General features: G+C 45.5%; 1 protein-coding gene across 1 annotated transcript in view; it reads right to left on the bottom strand.

Moving 5' to 3' along the window:
* Positions 1-23,595, bottom strand: part of NOC2L (NOC2 like nucleolar associated transcriptional repressor) — a 57,952-nt gene that overhangs the window by 16,262 nt on the left and 18,095 nt on the right. The window contains exons 10-15 of the mRNA XM_083163279.1: positions 23,199-23,387; positions 19,789-19,928; positions 15,885-15,996; positions 9,260-9,373; positions 8,129-8,230; positions 1,941-2,084 (exon numbers count right to left, since the gene is read on the bottom strand). Of these exons, the coding sequence (XP_083019405.1) occupies positions 1,941-2,084; positions 8,129-8,230; positions 9,260-9,373; positions 15,885-15,996; positions 19,789-19,928; positions 23,199-23,387 (801 nt within the window). The remainder of the gene's footprint in view (positions 1-1,940; positions 2,085-8,128; positions 8,231-9,259; positions 9,374-15,884; positions 15,997-19,788; positions 19,929-23,198; positions 23,388-23,595) is intronic.

Genomic DNA, 23,595 nt, shown 5'->3' with positions numbered 1-23,595 from the left:
TTTTCAAGCCAGTAAATGCCTAAGAAGCTGCGTTCAACTAAATGAATGGTATCTTTATACAGAGGACAAAGCCGACGTCTAGATTGTACAGCTATCCCCGTACAGAAAGCATGTCCTTAGCTAGTGGCACCACCTGCAATCCCCCAGCACTGCCTCATCCTGCTGCAGAGACCACAACACGTGTGCATCTCTGATCTGACACTTTCCCATTGCCTCTGTCCCTGCGAGGTGGTGCCAGAGTGTCTGTGGACTGCTTCTGGCACTTCCAGCCCCTGATTTATATTACCAGCAGTCTGCCATTAAAATATTTATGAAGGCATTACATCCGTGCGTGCTGTTCTAGGGTTGCAGAGGAGGAGATCGGGCTCCGTCAGCCAGCAAACAACACAATGCTAATTATCAAGATTTATCTGCTCCCTTTGGAGACAGAGGTGCCTGCAATGTACTGCAGTGCAATGTATGGGAGGTCCTTCCAGCAACAAGAGGGTCCAGAGCAGGGCAGAGGGGGGGGGGGGGGGAGTTCTATTATAATCTCACACCATTCCGAGACAGAGAAGGTCAGGCTCTGGGTTTTACCACCACAAATACAGGATAGGGTTCCTCATTGTAAAGCATCCAGCGTGTAGGGTAGGCGCTAAGGATGCCAATTCCAAGATTGGCTTCTCTAATAAAAAAAAAAAATCATTTATGGTGCTGTTCTGCTGAAGGCGCGGCCATGCGCCAGGGAGCTGGAGCCCGACGCCGGTTAGCTGGGAGCCAGGCCGGGCAGCGCGGCTGTTTGACCTGCGCAGCACGACCTCTGACCGTCACGCTGTGCAGAGCCGCAGGCAGGGCATCGGGAACAGCCAGGCAGCATCCGAGCGAGTGCTCAGACGCTGCCCGGCATTAGACTTTGCATGCTCTGTCTCATCCCGAGATTGGAAAATCCAATTCCTGGATTGAAATCCCAGCATTTTTGGGGCCAAATCCCTCACCTGTCTCACCGAGGTCATAAAACTCTGCAGGTACTATAGGGCCAGCTTTCACCAGTTCTAGAACACGGTACAATTATTGTATACAATTTAGACTAGATTGCATCGCATAGATTTTGCAATGCAATGAGATGAGATCTAGTACAGTATGTGCAGCACATACTTTTTCAGCTGTGCGATGAGATGTGTGACGGGAACGTTCATCTCATCACACCCAGCAATTGTACCGTGTATGGGCACCTTAACAAATGTACAATACAATACATTTATGAGCATTACACAGATATTACCAAGTAGCAGGGTCAGAAATGTAGGTTTTGCTTTTGCAAACTAACGCAGACAGCGGGGGCTCCTCCCCCATCTATAGGACATGGTCGTCATTGGATCAGCTATGGGCCACAAAGCAGGTACAGTAGCTGTGACATTCCAGTGTGTGACCCAAAAGTCTAACTTTCAGCCAACGTCTGTCTAATTGCAGAACTCCCAACCTAAAAAACCATGTAGAGGAGTGAATGGTGGAGATAGTTACACCTGTTATCTAACCCCTGGAATTCTTTTTATACCAACGGGTAATGGGGCCTACACACGGGGAGATTTGCTGAGCGTTGTTTGATTGCTCAGCACACAGCGCTGCACAGCAATGTGTCGCTGAGCGATCTGTCAGAGTTCTGCAGGGAGAACAATCGCCCTGTCCAGTGATTACCTAGATTTATCCAAACATGCTGGATATTAATCACCGGGCGATAGCGACAGGGGGCCACACATCGCTTTGGCCCCTACACATGTAGCGGCGTAGGAGCATTATCCAAGCAATCTAGCCAGATGCCCTCAAATCGCTTGGGTGTAGGCCAAACTACTTACATGCTGACCACACTGAAGATAGGGTTTCATGAATCAATGTAATGTTGCCACTCATTCTGGAAGGGTGCAAGTTTTATAGGATATACAACACCCCAAACCTCTACTCACCACAGCATCCCTGTCAGACACCCCAAAGGCACACTTCTGCCTCTTGCTAGTTATGTAGGACGAATTCTCTTGGATCTTCTCCACCAGCTGGCGCATCGGCTTGCAGTAATTGGAAACTTTACACTCCTTCAGGAAAGATTTTAGCTGCAAGGGCAGAAAGGAGAAGAATATCATAGATTGGGGGGGACACAATTACGATTTGTCAACAGAAGGCATAAATCGTAGGCGTTCTCACTGTATGGGTCAAGTCATGCATATAGGGCAAAGACACATGATAATTGAGGTATGCATGCGGCAAGCGGGACCATTGCATACATAGCGGTGGAAGCCATTTTGGAGGCTGAATCAGTACTTCCGGCACGATAAATGATGAACGCACTAGGAATGAACGACATTCACCAGTTTAAGTAACATTGTTTGTAGCAAACACAATACACTCAGTGACTCCTCCCACAAAATGGCTGCCTCCACAGTGTCTATGCAATTGGTATCATTTACTTCAACAAAACATGAATATAACCATATTGTTGGCCTTGGCTGAAGGGCAGTGGACAATTTGAACTCCTTTTAACCTATTCAGTAGCCTACAAACCCCAAAGTCGAGGTTGTTAATTGCTCATTTACTATAATCCAGTGGTTCCCAAACTGTGTGCCGTGGCTCCCTGGGGTGCCTCGGGACACTTGCAGGGGTGCCACGGGTTGGTGGACCAGGACCAATTCAAATTATTTATGATCAATTATTTATGCACAAAACCAGTGCTGGTGGCTTCCAATCATAAAATGTGTACAATCAGAAGCAAATCCTGCCATTTAACATATAACTGAACCAAATAAGCACATATAAACACAAACTACTTAATTTTATATATATTTATTTGGGCCTAGGGGTGCCGTGGAAAAATTCTGATACTCTAGGGTGCCGTGATTTGAAAAAGATTGGGAACCCCTGCTATAATCTGAAATGGCTCCATGATTAGATTCTCATTATGACTCAGCTGTGCTAAGCGGCGTTCTTGTTTAATAGGGTGCTAAGCCTGAGTACAGACCAACCAGCTCCCGGAGCCGGGTACACACTGGAGATGCTGGCCCGAACGGTCGCTACCAGACGACGCAAAACGACATACCGGGTATATCGCTCAGTGAATACACCTTATATGTGGGTGCCTGCGGTCATTAGCAATGTTGCCAGGTTTGCTCCAGTGTTGATTTTACACACCCAGCGTGTAACATGGCAGTTAGGAGCTGATTGACTGACTTTGGTCAACTACCACAGCCTGCGCTCGGACGCAGCAACCTGGCGACATTGGGTAATCGCTACGTGGGTTACCATTGAGCGGCCACCACAACTAGTAGTAAGTTAGCGCTCTTGCCATCACCAGACACCCAAGTCACATTAACCTTCCAGAGGTATTACACGTATGTAGCGTTGGTCCATCACACGCGTGAATTCATAGAGCACAGCAATAACGCTGATAAACTTAGTATTTATTGAGATAATATCTCCAGGGTTAATTACAAGAAGAGCAGGAACATGAACAAGAAATACAGATAAGAAATGCAGAGACTTCGAGTAAATAAAAAGGAATGAAAGAGAGTCAGAAAACGGAGAACAACCTTACGCTCAGGTTTCCGGTCATCTGAGATGAGGGACCACTCCTAGCCGAAAGGGTATGCGGTCGTTAGGAGCGACACAGCAAAGGTCAACATGCATCGATCGACCACAGAAGGTCAACATTTCTTAAGTCAATACCTGAAATAGGTCAACATGCCTAAGGTCGACACAAGCATTAGGTCAACACTGGCTAGGTAAACATGGGTTTTCACTATTGGGCCGACATGTGCCCACAGGCGGTATTTCATGCCCTACCGTGGCGTGGAGAGAGAACAGACTAGTGTGCAGAGTGAAGCAAAGCGCTGGGCACATGTCAACTATCGACATTCGGGACGAAAAAGTAAAAACCGTGTCATCCTTTTGACTGTCGACCTAGTATTGACTTAGTGTTTGTGTTTATGTCAACCTTAGGCATATCGACCTATTTCAGGTGTCAACCCAATACATGTCGACCTAAAGTTTGTCGACCCAATGACCCAACCCTCCCTCCTCAGTAGCCCCCCCCTCCCGGTAGTTAAAAAACTGCTCCTTTGTTGTAATAAAAGTCTGCGCAGATGCACATTAGGCTGCAGCTGGAACCACCACATTTATATCTCTCTTGCTTGAGGGACACTTAACTAGTCATCGTTTTTGGTAGGATATGGGATCCCCCAACCTGGCTAGCGTTTATGGCAGGAAGCTGACACTTCACTGATCTGCTTGTCCAGAGCTAGAACTGGGCTCTCCCGCTGAGAAAACACACGGTCCAAGGACTTCGGGCCAGATTCTCTAAGCTTCAAAAGTGATAAAATGGAGAGTGATAAACAGCCAGCCAATCAGCTCCTGCCTGACATGGCAGGTAGGAGCTGATTGGCTGGCTGTTTATCACTCTCTATTTGATCACTTTTGAATGGTGGGAATGGAACCATGACCTCAGCACTGTGAGGCATTAATGCTAACCATTACACCATCCATACTGCCCCAAATAGTGGTATATGTAGGATGACATTATCATTTCCATGATACTCAACAGTAAAGCACCACAAACTAGGTAGAGGTGTGAGCAATGTAGAGGTGTGTGTGTGTGTGTGTGTGTGTGTGTGTGTGTGTGTGTGTGTGTGTGTGTGTGTGTGTCTACGCATGTTCAATAACTTTACATTTAAGTGTGTGAGATCAGTTGGAACCATTAAATCCACTTTCCCAGAAAAAAAAAAAAAACTTCAACTGAAAAACCTTCAGCGTCTCTGTAAACCCTGGCGAAATGCCCACCTCGGAACATACACTGAGGTCGCTGTACCACAAAGCACAGAGCGGCTGTTTGCACATCTGCAGTCGCGCTGAGAGAAACCCCTCTGGCAGGAGACTGCAGGCTCTGTTCCCAACTTCCTTCTTGGAGCTGTGTTCATACACATCTGGGATCGGGCAGGGATAGGGGAGGGAAACTGCTTACAGAGCCCTGAGCCGCAGACAGCCTGGGGGTCTCCTACGTGTCAACGTGTGGTCTAATGGATGACGCATGAGAAAAGGTGGGGAACAAGGAGGCAGGTTTCCAAAATTTCCCTGCTAACGTCAGCTGGAAGTGCGCAGCAGCCCTAATCTGCCTGTGTGCGTGTGACCTGCAGCGCATCACATCTGGCTCTCCTTCAGCAGCTTTAGATGTGCCTATCCCATTTCCAGAACGCCCAGAGCTTATAAGCCCGGACTAGAAGGGCAAATGAAATACTCCACTTCAGCTACCAGCCGCGAAAGCCAAGTTACTAAGGAAAAATATGAAGGGAAAAAAAAACAAGCAGCCAGCTTGTTCGACCAAATGAGGCAATAAAGGCCTTAGCTGACAATATATGGCGACGTTCCTCAGAGAAGGGACACGGAAGGGTTACCGAAGCCATAGCAGGAGGCCAGGAGTGCAGGGAATGGTCAGTAAAAAGCCATCGTTTGATGAGAAAGTGAGGATGGTTGTTTGGCAAACTTCACCATAATTAATTTGGGGATGATTGACCCGCAGTTACTAAAACATCCTGAATCCCTCACAGCTGCAGGCTGAAAATAGAAATGCTGGGAGCTCTTGCTGCCTCCCAACAAGAAAACAGATCACTGACACGCATCCAAACCGCTGCCTGTAACCCCAGAGCTTCTCCACAGACACAGGAAGCTGAGGCGGCCGACGGACTGCCAAGGCTGTAATGTCTGCGAGTGAATAGTTAATAAAGAGAGGACTAATAGCTACACGCCGCTCCGGAGCTGGGATTTGCAGTCTGCCAAAACAACACTGCCGCCTCTCTTTCTCCCAGCACGGGGGGGAAGAGTGCATGTCACAGAGACAGAGAGAGCGCTTTAGCCAGGAGCCGCGCCAGCCGGCGATTATCAGGATGGATGCTGTCAGGCTGCCAGCGATGCGCACACACGCTCATCTCTCTGAGGCTACACATACCGACAAACACCCACGCGTGCCACCTATGGATATCGCTGTGCGTCCGCTGCAGGTTTCATTACCGCAGCCTACGGAACATCTTACAGCGAGCACAATCAATCTTTTTCTATCAAGGAAGCAGCGGCGCTTGGATACTTATTTCTTTAACTGTTGAAAGATCCAGAACAGGGAGAATGTAACAAAATGCGAGAAGGGTTATTTTATAGATCACTTGAAAAGGAAGAGTCGTGGAGCACAGAAATTCACATATATATATGTGTGTGTGTGTGTGTAATATATTAATCAGTGGTGGTACAGTAATTGTGAGTTACTTATTCACACCAAACAAGGGAACACCGGTCTCTTTATCCAAATTGCCAACCATAATTTTAAGCGAATACCTTTAGAGCAGTGGTTCCCAACCCTGGTCCTCAAGTACCCCCAACAGTGCACTTTTTCCATGACACCCAGCAGGTGCACTCATTATTCAGGCACATTTGAAAAGATCCACAGGTGGAGCTAATTATAGCACTTGTGATTCTGTGTGGAGACCTGCAAAACATGCACTGTTGGGGGTACTTGAGGACCAGGGTTGGGAACCACTGCTTTAGACCATCACAGATCAACATGGGGTTTTCCACTTTTGACCCGAATGTCGACATGGACACTGAAACATAGCACTGCGTCCCTTCGTCATGCTTCGGGCACGGTGCCTCGCTACGCTTTGTACATTATTTTATAATCTCCCACCACGACCTAGTGGATGGTAGAGCATGAAATACCGCCTGTCGGCACATGTCGACTGAAAAAAGGTAAAAATAAAACCACGTTTAATGGTTTGACTGTCAACCTCCCCCCCGTCGACTTAATGCTTGTGTTGACATAATGACCCTGTTGATCTAACCCATGTCAACCTTCAGTCATGTCGACACTAGTCCATAGTGCTACGGTAAACTTAATCTCATGAAGATTAGTTTAGTCCACAAAATGGCTGCTCCACTTGTTCAACTCCCAGGTGCATGTAGCAGGCAAAGCAGCATCTGCATAGGGCGAATGGCGGGAAATAGGAAGCCAGAGCGATGAGGGCCTTACTCCAGGCATGTCCAAACTGTGGCCCTCCAGCTGTTGGGAAACTACATATCCCAGTATGCCTTGCAATAGTTTTAGCATTCCCTAATAGCAAAACTGTGGCAAAGCATGATGGGACTTGTGAACAGCTGGAGGGCCACAGTTTGGACATGCATGCCTTACTCCAAACAGTGGAGAAGGGGTGCAAGATTTGTGTCACATAATTAGTGGAAGAGCAGTAGATATATTTTAAGTCTGAAAAATGTGCAGATCCAGTATAAAACTAAAATTGTTCTACAGAGCAGGTAGATTTCGGTTTTAACGATGCCAGGTCTCCAGCTGGACAACAAGCTAGTCAGTGCAAGGTCACAGTACCGTTGATTTATGGCAAGGTCACACAGAACCAGAGGCCAAAACAGACACCTATGTTTGTATTACACCTACAGTATAAAGGAAATACAACCTAAGCACTAGCATAGGGGGCTGAGTAATACGAGGCTAAGAGGATTGCCTGAGAAATGCAATGATGCCTACAGGATATATTACGGAGCCTTCGCATGCCCTGTTAATCTGTCGCAGCATAGGCTACAAGTATTAATGGTTCCCAGCAAGGCCCCAGGCTCGTGCCTGTATATCTGGACTGGAAATGTTGATTTTTGAGAACTCGGGAGAGACGTCTCGTTGCATGGAACCAGTCACCTCAGTATTATACTGGAATGGGATATTTTTATAACGGGTTGGCTCCTGATGGAGAGCCAGCCGAGGAGAAAGATTTAATCTGGGCCTTTCCCACATAAAGTCACAGAGCGGAGGAACAAGAGACCTCTTGATTTCTAATTAAAAAATGTGCAGTGCGTTTGCCAGTTAGTTGTGGGAATATTAATGAAAAGGCCAAATCACTGCACGACACGGACTGTTCCGGTAACTCTGTAATGGGATAAGTCTCCGCCAACTCAACGTGAACCTCCAATAACTTCTATGCGCTGATTCTTTCCTAGTAAAAGGGTCAAGAAATCTAGATTTTAAAAATACAAGAAAAAGCCAATGAACCAGCAAAACGCCTTCTGTCCGATAGGTTCCCTTCAGCTGCAGTGTTCTAGGTGCGGGAATCGGTCATACCTGAATAATGCAAGGGAGTGCCAGCTCCGGGAACCCAATGAAGTGAGCCTGGCTGTGCAAGTATTCCAGCGTCAGGTCGTAGATCTGGTCAATAAGTCCATCCTATAGGAACGAGGGTAAATGCAATGTTACTGTTATATCTAACTGCGAGTCTGGAACAAAAAGCCTTCTTCTCCGAAGGGCCAGGAATGGCACTGCGGAACATCCAGGATGGATGGCACACAATCTAATGACAGAAATATGCAACGCTATTCCCAGCATGCCGGCCTCTGTTGCCATACCCAGTATTAACATTAATACAACACAATACAGACCTTACTATAATGAAGCATTACATAGTAGAGAGTGAAGTGGCTCATGTCTAAATAAGAAGCACAGTCTGATCATCATGAGTAGAGCCCCATTGGCCAGGCTACAACAGAGGCCATTTCCTATTGGCCCGTGGAACTCACCTCCACTCTGGGCTGCTAGAAAACCTTTGTTGTTATTGGCTGATAGCACCTAATTTCCTTCCTCATCTACAAGGGGAGCTGGAAGGACTACAGGAAATGGAGTGCTGACCATGAATGATCACATGCAGTCTCCTGTTCTGGTCTCTATAATTCTTCCATCTCGGGCAAGATTATTAATTTATCTAATAGCAAGAACGGCCCTGAACACCTCAAGGCGAGGCACTCAAGAACACATTACACTGTATTATTGAAGGAAAACTTATAATACAATAAGTAGCTACATGCACTTTTATACTAGACATTATGTAGGTGTCGTAACAAATTATCCAAGACCGTGGGCCTGGGTCTCAGGTGGACTGTAAAGGCCCACACACACTGGGTGAATTTGAGCTGAAAGCAGCTCACATTTACTGTTCAAGTTGCCTTCAGCTCAAAGGCCGCCTAGTGTGTACGGGGCAGTGATAAGCGGTGATCGCAGATGTGCGCCTACATCATCGCCCGCCGCCACTCACCCACTGAAAATCAATGTCCAGGGGGAAATCGCTCTGTGTGTATGCACGCAGTGATTTTCAGATACTTGCAGCGATTAAGACACTTCATTTCAATCCGATACTTACACCACACGGTAGGTGCCACTATCACACTTATTTTACAACAACAGATTAATGGGGGTCTTTACCCTGAAAACTTTCTCCTGCAAGTTGGCATTGGACAATTTCAGGATGACCGCAAAGTTAATTGGTTTTACGCTGATTCTCCCTGGTCGTTTGTCAAAATTCACTTGATGGAAAACCTGCAAGAAAAAAACAGAAATTAAAGTATTATCAGAATTTAAAAAAAAAATCAACCAAAAAAAAAAACACAGCACACAAAAACGGTCAGGCGTAACTTTATTAAAAAGCACAAACACAACCAGATAACTATGAACAAAAAATCTAACACATCCTACATTTCTGTTGCAAGGCCTCTTCCACCGCCACCCTCCACACCTAATAAAATGGGCAAATATTATTCACCAGTGTTAAAGTTCTTGCCCAAGGGGGATGAAAACTTGTTAAAAGATATATAGGATATGTTTGTATTTATGGGACTTCAATTTATTTATTAATTTTTATGTGTGCGAAAAGCAACGATTAAATGAACAATACAATTCTCACCTCTGGAATTCTGTTTTTTTCAGATTGTTCATATTCAGCCATAAATCATCACTTAAGAGTTAAGGAAAGTGATGGGGATAAATCTTTATTGACATTCCAACTAAACCTATGTGATCTTCAACCATTAACGTCCAACCATACCCTGCATATGGAAATTGACACAATATACATTCCACACAAACCTAGAAAACATATGCCCAAAGTTCAACTCATTAATGAATTAAAAGCGGTGTATCACTAAACAGGATAAGAAGATAAAAAATAACTGAAGAGCTTAAATCTAGCTAAATCTGTCCATCATGCTGCCCAACTCAGTCACTGAATAAGGGATTTCAGCACCTTGCACATTTATACATATGCTGGGGTCAAAAGCGTTGTATTCAGTCCCCTAGGTAGCATCAGGCACAATGAACTCAAATTTTGAAACACGACCAGTTATGTCTAACATTTATACTTAAAATATAAAAAAAAAAGTTTGAAACCCCTATGCAACTAGAGAAAGGACAGTACTTAAATTACCAAATATATATTGGAAAGTCAGGATATGACTATACCCACCTTTTATTATCATAAACTACATTTATTATTATTTATTAACAGTTTCTTATATAGCGCACACATATTCCGCAGCGCTTTACAGAGTATAGTTGAACATTCACATCAGTCCCTGCCCCCAGTGGAGCTTACAATCTATATTCACTACCACAGATACATGCGCATACACAGACATTCTAGGGTTAATTTTGTTGAGAGCCAATTAACCTACCAGTATATTTTTGGATTGTGGGAGGAAACCGGAGTACCCGGAGGAAACCCATGCAAGCACGGGGAGAATATATAAACTCCGCACAGTTAGAGCCATGGTGGGAATGGAACCCATGACCTCAGTGTGGTGAGGCAGTAATGCTAACCATTACACCATCCGTTCATAACCTCTATTAAAGATTTTGGCTGTCCTGACGAGATGGCGCAACAAAAATCAATGACAAGGCATCTCCACTTGAAATGAAGAACTTTGCAGGCACCAATGGGGGCAGATTTATTAAGCTCGGTGAAGTGATAAAGTGTCTGGTTTTTATCAGCTCCTAACTGTGAAGGTACAGGCTTGGTTTGAAAAATGACAGGAAAGAGCTGATTGGCCGGTGATAAAAAACAGACACTTTATCAATCTACCCCCAAGTTAGGTGTGATCAGCCCAACACAATGCCCAAGAAACACAGATAAGTGACAGGGTTAACGTGTATTAGTGATACCCCTGTTTAAACAGAAAACACGTTTCCAGTATGCTTCCCGTTAGGTGCTCCTGTAAGTGGCATCCACTGTGAACACAATCATTTAATTAGAAAATGGTTCTGGTAAAACCATTAGTGAAGAGGAATCTTTAAACCTCCCGCCTGCCTGCAAAAGGGCACATTGACTGCGCAGACTTGACGACCTCATGTGTCTTAGATTAACCGCTGCTGCTTGCGCCATTTTATTCCCAATACCACAGGCAAGGTGCAACATCCAATCCCTTCCAGGAAATTATTTATGTAAATATAGGAAATCTTAATGGCTTAAACATTGATGGTAGGGAAATACGCATGCTATTTCTAGCATCTTTTTAAACATGGTCCCTTACCACTACTTTCCCCCCGGTGGGCCCTTCCTGCCCCAGTGTGACACTGTCTGTACCAATATTTTAACTTCGGAGTTCACCAAGATTCAGTGACATCAATGAGGTGGAAACACAGAGGTAAGACAAACCTGACAATGTTCCGTTAGCATAAAGAGAAATAGCCAGTCACTGTACTTTGGCAACCAGAGGCCAGTACAATTTTATCGACAATACAGACCCCCATAATGTCGACCAATAGAAAAAAGTTTAGTATGTTCAGCATGTGAACCACCATGTCAACTAGAAAAACGTTGACACTGGCAAAATGTCAACATGGTAAAAATGTCGACACCCAATTTTAAGCCAGGATGCCAGAAGCTTCGGCATTAGGAGCCCATTGACACCTGACAGCTGGATTAGGGTTTAGATAAATAGAAATGCCGACATGGCAAGTGTTGACATTCTGGTCGACAAAGCATAAAACCCCGTGCACCTCATGTCGTCTGCCAAAATCAGCTGGTCCAGGTTCATACAAGTGGTCTAACTTTCTTTACAGGACACTTCTTATGTCTGGGAGTAAGTAGAATATCGTATTATGTGGAAAAGAGGACAGACGCAGCATAACTACCACACACAAAAGGAATGAGTCACTATGGCAGCAGAGGTGGACTGGAAATCATTTTGCTTTTGTGCAAAGTGCCACATACAACACAGGAAAGAGGAGGCAGCAATTTCTCCATACAGAACATCTAAAAGTCCTGCGTGTTAGGACTGTATCTACGGGACGCAAACGCCCATGTCGCGGAGTCACGGACAGATCTGACAAACAGCCAGTAGGTGACAGACTTCCAGCTAGACTACTTTCCAAAGAGCGAGCTTTCTCTTCAATGCACCTGCCACAACCTTATGTCTTCCCGAGCTTGTGTGCAAAATGCACTGAAGGACTGACCCACCCTTAGCCAAGGAATAAACAATTCTGGTGAGAACACTTGGCTCAGCTGACTTAGAACAGAGGCTGGTGTAGCAATGTCAGCAACAGAAAAGCGCCACCATCAACCTCTCTCCCCTGCCTGGCGGATTATACACAAACGTTAACACGGCTTTAGATTTGCCTTCTTACTGTGTTCTGTACTCTGTGTTTGGATATGATGCAGATCTACTTTGCTCTGTACCTTGGATACGACTGTTGCCATAAGGTGATTATGTGTCAAATAAAATGATGCCACAAAAACCTACTAGCTGTAGGATGTGGCAGAAAAGCAGAGGGTACCACACATTCCCAGGAAACAGAAGCAACTGAACAGAATGTAGATGTGGTTAATTAGACCCCTTTTATTTAGCTCCATATTCCACTAAGGCGGTGGCGTCAAACTCATGGCCCTCCAGCTGTTGTGGAACTACACGTCCCAGCATGCCCTGCCACAGTTTTAGCAATCCATTATATAAAATCTGCGGCAGGGCATGCTGGGACGGCCATGAGCTTGACATCATAAAGATCCCTGAAGCAGCCTATTCCGCAGCTGTATGTGAACGGCCCAGAGGAAGTGTGCAGGAGGCAGCAGTCAGGAACCTGTACGGAGGCCACAGTTACAGACCATGGTAATGAAGCTGGCAGCAAGCAGGAGGATGTGGGCTGGACAGGGGCTGGAAGCTGCAGAAGCATTTCCTTACACATAACAATATCTTGGCTGGGGAAACAGACCGAGCATCACTAAGCGGCATACACCTACGGTGCTTCCCAGTCACTCCCTTTCCTACAAATACAAGCCTGAAGCCAAGACCATCAACTCAAACCTCATCCCCTTATACATCCTCACTGGCGGATCTGGTCTGGAGAGCCAGGCCAGACATCAGAGGAAGGTGTGCTAAATGACAAATAGAATTCATCAGCTTGGGAGAAGGGAACTCTACAGTTGCTGACCGTAGACCCACCCGTCTTGCTTTTCCACCCTCTAACACTGTACAGACAGAAAACCCATCCCTACGCCCCAATTGGGATTAGCTGGGGATTAATCATAGAAATGATGTCAGATTACAGAGGCAATGTCACAAAGCTGATGTTGGTCAGCGGAGACTGCACTTACCTATTAATATGGTTCAATATATTATCCGATTAGTCTACAACACTAAGGGCCAGATGTATTGAGCTTCAAAAAGTGATAAAATGGAGAGTAATAAACAACCAGCCAATCAGCTCCTACCGATCCTATTTCAAACCCAGTATGTGGCATGTAAGTTAGGAGCTGATTGGCTGGTTGTTTATCACTCTTTGAAGCTTGATACATATGGACCGGATTAATACCACCCAATCAGCAGCAGAGCAGTTTAAGGCATCCACAAAACAGATGGAGCGGAAGTAGGATTTTTCTATAGGTCAGGTATGTCCAAAAACTGTGGCCCTCCAGCTGTTGTGAAACTACACATCCCAGCATGCCTTGCCACAGTTCTAGCATTCCCTTATAGAAAAATTGTGGCAAGGCATGATGGGACAACAGCTGGAGGGCCGTAGTTTGTCCCTGCCTGTTTTTTTGCAGTATTATTGAAATTACCAATCCCTCCAAAAATTCAGAAAATAAGCTTAAATGCTCTGTTCAGTGCTACAATACCATTACAAAAATAGATTTCAAGGACATAAAGACATACAATAAGCATTTGTTGAAATGTATTTAAAAAGGAATAGCCTCATGCACCCAGTTCCATTTCAGACTTTTTCAGGAAGAACGTTTTTAAAAATTGTATACACTTAAGTAACAAAAACTTTCTTAACAGACCTTGCAGACCGAAAAACATTTTTTGAGAAAGCGCTGTCTAGCAAAATAATTCAATCAAGTGGATTCAATCATTAACCCCTTCAGTGGTGGGGATTTTTTTGGGGGAGCGATCCCCACTGGGCGAGTTTTTTATGGGGAGCGCTCCCTTAAAAAAAAAAAACCACCACTGTTTACCTGGGTCCGGGCAGCGCCGCTGCACTGTCCATCAGCGGCTGCCCGGACCTGCCCCCCCCCCCCCCACACACACACACACACCGCGTCCCTGTCCCCGGCAGCCGGCTTGTCATAAGCCGGCGCTGGGGACTTCATACAAAACCCGGAGGGGAGGGAGCCGGCGCAGAGGGGAGGGAGCCGGCGCAGAGGGGAGGGAGCCAGAGGCGCCGCAGAGGGGAGGGAGCCGGGCAGCGCTGAAGCTGCCTGAGTTCAGGGATTGAACTCAGCAGCACTGCCCGGCTCTAAACAGTGGCAATCCCGAGAATTTTCCAGGCTTGCCAAGTTGCCAGGCTGGACACTGAGCCACAGCCCGGAAAATTCTCGGGATAGCCACTGAAGGGGTTAAACATACAATGTTTATTCATACCTCCCAACATGACCCATCCCAGGAGGGACACCATGCTCTGTTTCTGGACTGCCCTCTTGATGTAGGATTGCCATCAGCTGTTTTGAACAGGTTAGGTAATAAGAAAGGTGTCTTAACACAGGTGATGGCAATCATTAACTAAGATGGAAGTCCAGTAATAGAGCATTGTGTCCCTCCAGGAGAGGGTCATGTTGGGAATTACGATTTATTTCACACCTAACCTCCTAAATATAATACACAATAATAAAAATATGTAAGGAAAAATCAATCGGAGGAAGCCGCTGAAAATGACAAGGCGGAGAAACGCGTACTTGAGTCTGAGTTAAGGGAGGCGTACTCCACCCCCATGTGGGTCGCTATATTGTAAGCGGAAATATCACCAAAAAAGAGAGAGTGCATCTCCGGACCTCCTGCCTGGCCACACAGCTGCATTATAGGAAGCCACCGGCAACTGGACGTGGTATGGGAACATACAACCAGCAGGTGAGATTACTATCATAAGGTCTGTCTGCTCGTGCTGGAACAAATATGTTCGATATTGCATTGCAAATTAAGTTCCATGTATGTTAATACAATATTGGATTATCCTTTGGAGTTACAGCAGCAGTAGGACAAAAAGTGCTTGAGATTGCTGGTTTGAGTTGATGGATTTTCTATTATTTTTCAAGTTCTTTATGTTTTTTTTTTTTTCCATATATATGTTTATTATTGAATCCACCTGATTGAATTATTTGGCTAGACAGAGCTTTCTAAAAAAATACATTTTCGGTCCGCAAGGTCTGATCAAAAAAATGTGTTCTAGTTTTGTAAATGAGAAGGTACAATCACTTCTTTTTGATATTACTATCAGAATGTGCTGTTTTGTGTCACAAAAACAGAATTACAGGCAAGTATAAAACTATAATATGGTATGTGAATGAACCTTGCAACAAACACGCTATTCAATATTCTCTATGACAAGCAGAACATTAGACTACAACCACAGCAGAGGCGGAACTACCATTGGTTCAGCAGGTGCGGTGCACCGGGGCCCCTTAGTCCTCATTGTGCCCCATTGCACATTGTAAACCTGGGTTGGGGTGGCGGAGGGGGGCCCCAAATGATATATTTGCACCTGGGCTCACCCCCCCACAAGTTCCGCCACTGAACCGCAGTACATGACTGCAGAAAGTATGAAGTGCTTTAGACAGAGAACTTACCTCCAGGAGAAACGGTAACACTGGGATGAAGACGCCGGTGCTCTCAGACAGCAGCGTCATGGCCCGTACGCAGTGCATCCTCAGAGGAAAGTAACGAATGGTCGGGACAAGCCTGCCACAGAAAGTGATAGGAATAAATGGTAAAGAATCATCACCGGCCTTGTCTAATGGAAGTTGTGATTTTATTTTTGCACTTTAATGCATCTAGATTAAAGTGTTCTAAAGTGAAAATTCTAAATCAGTGAAAACATAATATATATCTCTAGGGACTGAAGCCATCTCAGCGCTGTGACAGCACAAATAGACGTTGGGTAACTCCACATCTGCAACCAGTGATCTAGGCATCTCCGTTGTAATGGTCACTTGTAATATTTTAGGTTTCTTTCAGCGAGACGTTGACTTAATTCTGTATTTAATCAAGGGTACAAACAATAGTCTGGCATTTTCTCCTGGCTTCTCCACATACAGAACAGAGCTGCTAATAAAATAACAGTTCGAAGGAAACGAACCAGAGCAAAAGATCGGAAATTCTGCAAAACGACTACGTTCAGCTTTCTGTGTATTAACATTCAACGGTCTACGGCTACAAAAAAATACTTAAGATCATAAACTAATGCATACGCAGCCCAGTTATGTCCCATCTCCATAAACCCCCCTATACTGCTTAAAGGGACGGACAGAAGTCCAGGGAGTATCAAGCAACCAATTGGAGAAAGGGTTTTTAATTCCGCACTGGGTGCTCTTACTTGTTCGTCTTACTATTTTTACTTTCGTTTTCTTTATTGCTTTCAATATTAAAGAGAATATTTTCTCAAATTCTTTATATATTTTTCAAGAGTACGGTGCGACCCCTCTCCTATTTGTAACAGATTAATATAAGGAAAGAGGAAAGATTGGAGATTGTTGGGGTGAACTCTGAAAGTATATTATAGGAGACGTCCAACTGAAAAAATATCACGATCTCTAAAATTTAACCTTTATTGTTATATTTAAAAAGAGGTGTATGGCTTACATCGTCTCACATAAGAAAATAGTGAATATGTGCAAAAAAGATAGGAAACTGGTTAAAATAAGGATGTGGATATTAATATTCTGGCAATATTCATAGATTGATGTCTGTGGAACCCCTATTTTATTCTGTGGGATTGTTTACTTTACTCCCTGGGCTTGCTATAATGGTTTATCAGGCTGGTTTTAATTACAATTGCAATGTAATTTCATGTGTGTTTTACTACATGAATTGTACCATTCGTAAGATACAGAGTATTCAATTTTATACAATGTTTCAATAAACTGTTATCCACTACACCAGGGGTTCCCAATCTTTTTTGAATCACGGCACCCTAGACTATCAAAATTTTTTCATGGCACCCATAGGCCCCCAAAAAATCAATTAGTTTGGGTTTATATGCGATTTTTAGAGTCAGTTATGTGGTAAAGGGCAGGATATGCTTCTGTTTGTACACATTTTATGATTGGCAGCCACCAGCACTGGTTTTGCTTATAAATAATTATCCATTAATAATTTGAGTTGGTCCTGGACCACCAACCCAGGGCACCCCTGCATGTGTCCCGAGGCACCCCAGGGAGCCACGGCACACAGTTTGGGAACCACTGCACTACACTGCAGAATGGTTGTATTATCCTGACCTCCTATATTGGTCTCAGGCAGCGTTTGTGCAAGTGGATCTCTTGTTATTTTATTATAGCAATAATTTTGCCCATACAAGCAGTGTGTGATCTTGATACTCACAATTGCTACAAATATTAAGGTACGCTTAAGTGCCCCCAATTGGTAATATGCCACAAGGCTATAGCGGCACGTCCAAAAATGTACCCTAAATCACAGGATAGATCCCTGCCTCCAAAAATCCTAGAGCGAACACTAAAGTTAAGTTTGACCCTGGAACAATGTCTTGGTACAATGGTGCCACCTGCTGGCACAGTCAGGATCATTTGTCGTATACTTATTCTACCATGAACACAAATATATTCTAGTATAATATTGCAGTGCTGTAGTTACTATGTAGAGTAGTTAATGTGGACATTACTGTGCATTAGATTAGAATTGAAGCTATATCCAAGGAGCTGAACTTAGCTCTCACCATACTATCACTTTATCACTGACTGCAAATAACCGAATACTTAAAGGGTAACAACCTTCAGGCTACTTCAATTTAATATCCCAGAGGCTAGATAAAGAGAAAGTCATGGTTGAAAGGTGGCATACATTAGACCAGGGCTCGACAAAACCCGGGGGCCAGGTCGCCATGGCGACCAGATTCTGCTTCCTGGCGACCAGATTTGCCAGGAAGCAGAACCCCCGGGCAGAGTAGTGGCTTTACAGCAGCGGGCCCCGCTGTGGGCTATACTGTAAGAGCCACCGCGACAGCAGCCGGCAGAGCAGGGCACAACTCTCCCGGCTGCCGGGAGAGGGACATGGAGAGGCAGGGAGCTGGCAGCAGCCTCTGCGTTAGCAGCGGGTCCCCGTGGCTTGCTATCCTTTCAGCACATACAGCAGCCTGGGGTGCCCGTTTCAGACCACGTAAACAGTTGGTGCCGCGGCGTGTTATTCTGTTCATTATAGCAGGCAGCCCGGCAGAGCGGTGCACAACTCTCCCGGCTGACGTTGCATCAGAGCAGGTCCGCGGCGCGACTATTACATAAGTCAAGGCGGCTCACAAGCTAATCGGGAGCAACCAATGCTGCTCCGTGCTTGAGTTTTGAAATAGGTGCACTGCGGACCTGCTCTGATGCAGCAGCAGCCGGGAGAGCTGTGCACCGCTCTGGCGGGCTGCCGCCGTGCTGGCTGTTATATTGAACATAATATACCACTGCGGGGCCATCTGTTTAAGTGTCTTTGTTTTAACAGGGGCACCCGAGGCTGCTGTAAATGCTGATAGTATAACCAGCCACGGGGACCCGCTGCTCACGCAGAGGCACGAGGCACCAGACACCAGAGGCACCAGACACCAGAGGCACCCCCCGTCATTTTTTCTCAGTCTGCCCCTGCCTGGCATCATGCCAGAAACCCATAGCAATGAGCATGTAAGTAAGCAGCACTGTGGCATAATATGCCATGGGCATTACGTTGTGTGGTATTATATGTAATGGGCAATGCGATGTTTGGTTCACCATGTAATGGGCATTGCGGTGTGTGTTGTATATGTAATGGCCATTATTGTGTGTGGTATAGTATGCAAAAAGGTTTTTCGGAGTGTGGCATAATGTGTAATGGGCATTGTGGTATGTGTAATGGGTATGTGACATATGTAATAGGCATTATGGTGTTACTTTTTGGCGCACACTGTCACTATTTTTTTTCTGGCTCCTACATTTTCATCCTGGCTCATAGATTTTTTAGAAATTTGTCAAGCCCTGCATTAGACCAAAGGTTCCCAAATGCGGTTCAGGCTTTACATATATCTATACTTGAGCACAGATGACTTAATTAGTACCTCAGTCAATTGATTCAACCATCTGTGTTGAGCCATGAATATAGTGTTCATTCAAGCACCCACCATCTTTGAAACCCATGCAGTTCCTCTTCCCTGTCTGGGGTGTCGCTGTCTGCTGTGGGGTTTCTAGCGCAGGTCTGGTTTGTATATCAGTGCTGCTATACAAACCACACTGTGCTAGAAGCACTACAGCAGACAGCAAAACCCCAGGCAGGGAAGAGGAACTGCATTTGTTTTCAAAGATGGCAGGTGCTAGAACAAACACTAGAAATACTTAAGGCCTGGATTGTTGGGGTGCATAAGGACCATGTTTGTAAACCTTTGGCTTATCGTATAAAGTAAAGTCTTCTGAAGGTAGTCTCCTGCCCTTTAATAGAATGGCGGCGAGTAAGATAATATAACAGCACGTATACAAATCTTAACAGCACAATATGAACATATCCTACCTGATGCATCCGGTAATCACCTGGACCAGAGGATAAATGAGAGGCTCCAGTACCTCATTAGGGTGGATCGTACTCAGCACCCTGCACCAGAGATACAGACAGTGGACGTATTGCCAATTATATACTGACTGATAAGCCCCCTGTATGGGAAGAAATACAACATGTTATATGCAGTGCTTGCGCCACATTCCAGTAGCTCGTTAGCGAACACATGATTCCGGAATCATTGGGAATGAAAGGACAGATGAAGTAGTAAATATTGCGGATTGCCATTTTCATTAGAAAAGAGATGGAATAAGTAAAATGCAATTAATAAAATACACATTAGATTTATATAAATGCTGCCTATCTCCAATAAAGCAGCAAGTAGTATATCCTGCATAACCCTCTCATCAACATATCAGCATATTAACCCCGGCAACTAACAAGGCAGCAATACAGAACGTTCCCCACATTTCCAGTGTCGTGTGGCCGATTCCTCCAACTAATGAGTTGAGAGAACCAGCAGGGAGCACTCATCAGCTTACAGATAATTGTGCACAATACCCGCAGCCCTTACCCAACCCCGGGGGTCTCAGCAGGACGGCACTTACTTTCTCTATTGTTATACAAAAAAAATATCCTATAATCATACTATAAGCTTTGTGATGGGGTCTCACTTCTCTTTACTTTGAAGGAGAGCTGTATTCACCATAATTACAAGATAGAAAAATATCTTCTAATGAAACCATCTAATCCTGCACAGAATTACAATGCAAGGAAGAAGAATCATGCCGAATGATGCCAGGCCTGGAGAATTAGCCCCCAAGCGGCCAGGAACAGTGGGAGAAAGGGGGAGAGAATGGTGCAGCGGACTGGTTTGCCAGCTTTACAACGGCATTAGTACCAGTTGTGAAAGCGGGTTACACTGACATACAAGAATCTAGAACAGGGACTGGTTTTCTGTACCCAGCAGTTTGAATTAAAGATGGCACATATGGGGGGGGGGGGAATAATTAGCTTATGGGTAGCTGTCTGAGCTGATGAGCGAGAAGTCTTTGGTTGTCTCGATCCAATTAAGAGAGTCTGTTACACAATCCTACAGCCAGACAGTGCGCAGCAAAACAGTGAGGATAAAGTGTAACATATATGGGTGGGAGGGAGGGAGGGTGGGTTAGGGGTTGGCCAATAAGTGTCAAACATACTGAAAATCTGGATTGCATTTGTTGGTACTGAACAATGATCCTCACCAGCACTAATCCATCCTTCTCTCACAAGTGGGAGCATCTGAACTAAGGGAAGCCAGGTTAGTAAATCACTTCTCCCACACCAGGACTTCCACAGTTTTCCTGCAGTGTAGACCATAACTTTAATGGGGGGATGTCATTTTTTTTTTTTCGTTAAAAGCGTGCTCGTCCCTCTCACTATACTGAGGGCGTTTGATTTACAGCACTTCCTCTGCAGACAAGCAGGATCCTTCCTCTGCAGTTTTGATGGAAATGCAAAAGAATTATCATCTGCCGGTGTTAAAGGTCTAGAAATTCTAGATATTTCCCCGCCATGACATATGTAACCATGTATGCCCTACTAGACCACTAGGGAGGGGGTGGGCAATAAGCAGACCTCCAGCTGCTGATGAACTACACGTCCCATCATGCCGTGCCTTAGTTTTAATATTTGGCCATGCTGAAACTGATGCAAGTCATCCTGGGACGTGTAGTTCATCAACAGCTGGAGGGCCGCTTATTGCCCACCCCTGCACTAGGGCATAGCGGGAGAATAGAATAGTGTGCCCGAAGCATGGCGAGCGCAGGGAGCCATGCGAGGGGACACAACGCACTTTTTTTAGTGTCCATGTCGGTTGTGTCGACATTCGGGATTAAAAACTGCGAAAAGTCCCATGTCAACCTAAGCCCATGTCGAACTATCAGTTGTAGGAATGGCCATTGGTGTGTTCACCATCAATGGCAATAGTGCAAGTGACCATCGATGGCAGCATACTATGCAATGGATGACAATTGATTGTTTTCACCCATCGATGGTAATCCCTTTTATTTGACTAACTGCCCCATGGGCCAATCAGAACCTGGAGTGAGGCAGAGATATACTCCATGTCCTGGCAACTTGAGCCATGCCTTCTATACATGGGTGTAAACAGAAAATACTTACCAATCAGTGATGAAATAAAGCAGAGGATTTAAATATCCCCACAATGTGGAGTGGAGACTAAAGATCCAAACATTAAACGTCAGTATATGAAGGCTTCTACACATTCTGTCTATAGATCCATAAAACAGCAACAAATGAAAACAAGCACCACCGGGATATCGCTAGCAGTTAAGGCCCCCATACATTAGGCCGACTTGTCCTAGGGACAAGTCGGACCCAATTTACCTGCGAGCCGCCCGGCAGCTCCCCGGGAGGCTCACATACAATTTGGCACTTGATGTGCCATTTTTACATGGGATAAATCGCATGCGATTTATCCCATGTAAAAAAAAACCCGGGGAGCTGCAGGGCGGTGAGCAGTAGTGGGGGCGGGCAGCGGCAGTAGTGGGGACGGGCAGCGGCAGTGGGGGCGGCCAGCGGCGGTAGTGGGGGCGGCCAGCGGCGGTGGGGACGGGCGGCGTGTGCGGTGAGCGCAGTGTACTTACACATAGCAGCAGGGGCGGGGACGGGACGCGCAGTGGCGGCTATTATATTTTTAAAATACTAGTCAAATGACCGGCCGCTCTCTGATTGGCCGGAGAGCTCTCAGCCAATCAGAGAGCGGCCGGTCATTTGACAAGTATTTTAAAAATATAATAGCCGCCACTGCGCGTCCCGTCCCCGCTGCTGCTGCTATGTGTAAGTACACTGCGCTCACCGCACACGCCGCCCGTCCCCACCGCCGCTGGCCGCCCCCACCACCGCTGCCGCTGCCCGCCCCACTGCTCCCCCGGTGTCTGTATGCATATGCCTGTCAGGTGGCAGGCATATGCATACAGGGAGGTCGGACGTGATCGTATGTACAGACCGTCCGACCTCCCTGATCCGGTCCGATGCGCACGGGACCGCGCATCGGATCGGATCAAATGTCACATACCTACGATTTTGGGCCGATTTCATCCGATTATCGGCACAAAGTGCCGAAATCGGATGAAATCGTCCCAAAATTGCATAGTGTATGGGGGCCTTTACACGGGAGAGTATAGGGGAAATCTACTTTGTGTAAACACTAAGTTTTACTTTATCCTCACATTTTGGGGAGAATAATTTGAATGATTCTGTAAATGGCAAATAAAGATTTTACTGAAGATACAAACATTTAACACATTTAGCTTGATGGTAAATGCATTACCCAATAATAGCCTGTAGATGGCACCATTGCTAAAGTCACTAATGCAGAGGGATTTAAATCAAGTACAGGTCCAACACCTTTGACACCTCACCTTTTTCTTAAGGGTCATGGCAGTCCGCAAATGTATAGCCAGCTGTCGGATGTAAATAAATATGTGCTGGTACGAGGCATGGACATCCAGGGCGTACATCTCCGTTAGGGTGCGCTGCATGAAGTTGATCATTGGCAGGACGTTGGGGGATGTGAATTTAGAATTCTTTACATAGGAGATGTACATTTTCTGGAGGAGGGAGAGAAATGTTCAATCAAAAGCAAGAATTGATCACCAATGCTAACAATTTATCAAAAGTTACCATAGGGTGATCGCAACACAGGCAATGTTATCATGTCTGTGGTGTAACAGAACACCGAAGCACCTCTGTGTAGGTCTACAAGTCTTTAGTATGTCCACTGGTGCCCAGTTCTGGGAGATTGCCAAAGTATTTACC

Source organism: Crinia signifera, chromosome 19 (assembly GCF_055691185.1).
Source record: "Crinia signifera chromosome 19, ASM5569118v1, whole genome shotgun sequence".
Taxonomy (NCBI): domain Eukaryota; kingdom Metazoa; phylum Chordata; class Amphibia; order Anura; family Myobatrachidae; genus Crinia; species Crinia signifera.
The sequence above is the reverse complement of the archived record's forward strand: the minus strand, read 5'-3'. Positions and strand labels throughout refer to the sequence as shown.